This window comes from Eimeria maxima, genomic scaffold, assembly GCF_000499605.1.
Source record: "Eimeria maxima Weybridge genomic scaffold, Emw_scaff2044, whole genome shotgun sequence".
Classification (NCBI taxonomy): domain Eukaryota; phylum Apicomplexa; class Conoidasida; order Eucoccidiorida; family Eimeriidae; genus Eimeria; species Eimeria maxima.
Genome location: NW_013563650.1, coordinates 2847 through 4979, shown reverse-complemented (window position 1 = coordinate 4979; position 2133 = coordinate 2847). Strand labels below are relative to the sequence as shown.

The 2133-nt window shown below is 34.0% G+C and overlaps 1 protein-coding gene across 1 annotated transcript in view; it reads right to left on the bottom strand.

Annotated features, from left to right (window-relative positions):
• Window positions 1-47: 47 nt before the first annotated feature.
• EMWEY_00057020 (adenylate and guanylate cyclase catalytic domain-containing protein, putative) overlaps window positions 48-2133 on the bottom strand; it is a gene marked incomplete at both ends in the record, with an annotated part of 4302 nt that continues 2216 nt past the window's right edge. Inside the window, one exon of the mRNA XM_013477860.1 lies at window positions 48-1174. Within this exon, the coding sequence (XP_013333314.1) occupies window positions 48-1174 (1127 nt within the window). The remainder of the gene's footprint in view (window positions 1175-2133) is intronic.

Below are 2133 nucleotides of genomic sequence, written 5' to 3'. Positions count from 1 at the left end.
TATATATATATATATATATATATATAAATAAATATAAATAAATATACTTACCCAATTGTATTAGATGTAGATACAGCCCCTGTAAGAATAAATGTTAGACATGTACTAAGAAGAAGTACATCTACAAGAATACAATTCTGAAAAAGTAGGCCCGTATTATGATGAAGAATAACAACATAAAAAAATAATTCTACACTATCTGCAACTAGCCAGAAGGATGCACCTTGTTGTCCAGGTACATCTACTGTTATTGTTACTCCTCCTCCTCCTCCTTCTTCTTCTTCTTCTTCTTCTTCTTCTTCCTCTTTTTTGTCTCCTTCTCCTCCTCCTATTGATGTATTATTGTCTCCTAATGTATCTGTAGATAATCCTGCTAATAAACTGTCTCCTCCTCCTATACTATCTGTACCTATGATGGATCTATTATTTATTATTCCTCCTGTTCCTGATGATCTTCCTGCTGCTCTTGCTGCTGCTTCTCTTCTTGCTGCAGCACGTGCAGCAGCAGCAGCAGCAGCAGCAGCACCTCCTGCTGTATTATTTACTATATCTATACTATAATCATCATCAGATAAACGTCTCCATGTAAAAGGCATTGTCTCCTCAATAGAGGGAGGAGAAGTGTTGTTATTGGTGGGGTTGTTGTTAGTATCTATATGATTATTATTATTGCATGCACCTGCTGCACATGTTGCTCCTCCTCCTCCTCCCCCTCCTGCTGCTGCTGCTGTTGTTGTTGGTGCATGATAAGTATATGGTGCTGCTGCTGCTGCCTTAGGGCTTAGAAAGGAGACAGGGGAATCAAGAGACACATTAGTTGGCATACGTACTGTCCTTCCTCCTCTTATATATGTTAGCATATCTTGTCCTAATGCAGATGTTTGTAGGGCAACACCAGGAGACAGTACAGAGGAGACACCTGTTATACTACCATTATTATTATTACCTATACCTCCTATACTATTTATACCACCACCTATTCCTGTTGCTGCTGTTGCTGCTGTTGCTGCTGTTATTCCTCCTCCTACTCCTACTCCTACTCCTACTCCTACTCCTCCTCCTCCTCCTCCTGCTGCTGCTGCTGTAGATATTGTACCCATAGATATATTACTGTCTCCTGCCTGTCTTGTTGTTGTCCCTGTTGACCAACTATTACTTAATGCAAATACACAAGCTGCAGATATAAATAATATATTTAATAAAAAAACCATCCATCTTATCTCTAATCTAGATGCAACCTGTATACACATAAAAAATAAATAAATAAATAAATAAATAAATAAATAAATAAATATATATAATGTATACCAAGCAAACAAACAAATACACAAAAAGAGACAAAAAAAAAAAAAAAACAAACAAATATATATAATGTATGTAGTTTTCCTCCCTATACACCCCAATACATAATACAGATATATATATACACAATAATACATAAAAAGAAATAAACAGAAGGAGAGACAGATATATACAGTATATAGTACAACAAGAGACAGATACATCTAATAACAATAACAACAACAACAACAACAACAACAACAACAACCCTGCATCTACACACTACATATACATATAATGCATGCATGCATGCATATATAATGGATACATGCATATATGCATGTATGCATGCATGCATATATGCATGCATGCATGCATTTATGTGTATACGTACCTCATCCCTATTCCTATAATGGAAAAGTATCCATAGAAGGAAAGCAACACAAGTATAAGTTGCGCGTACACCCCAATAGAGTTGTGAGGAGATATGTACAGTATATTTAATATTATCTACAATTTGTATATAATTCCATGGTAAGGATAAACGTACTAATGTCTGTATAGTAAAAAAAACAAGAAATATTATTATTGCTTGCTCTATTGTATTTATATTACTTTTATTATTATAAAAAGATGTCCTGTATCTACACTCTAAATTTCTATCCTTAAATCTCATCAATAATAAACTTTCACGGGATACACCTATACGTCCATCTCTACTCTCTGCATCCATCCATGCATGCATGCATGCATGCATGCACACACACACACACACACAAATAAATATATTTATATTTATTTATTTATTTATTTTTTTTTTTTTTTTTTTTTTTTTTTTTTTTTTTTTTTTTT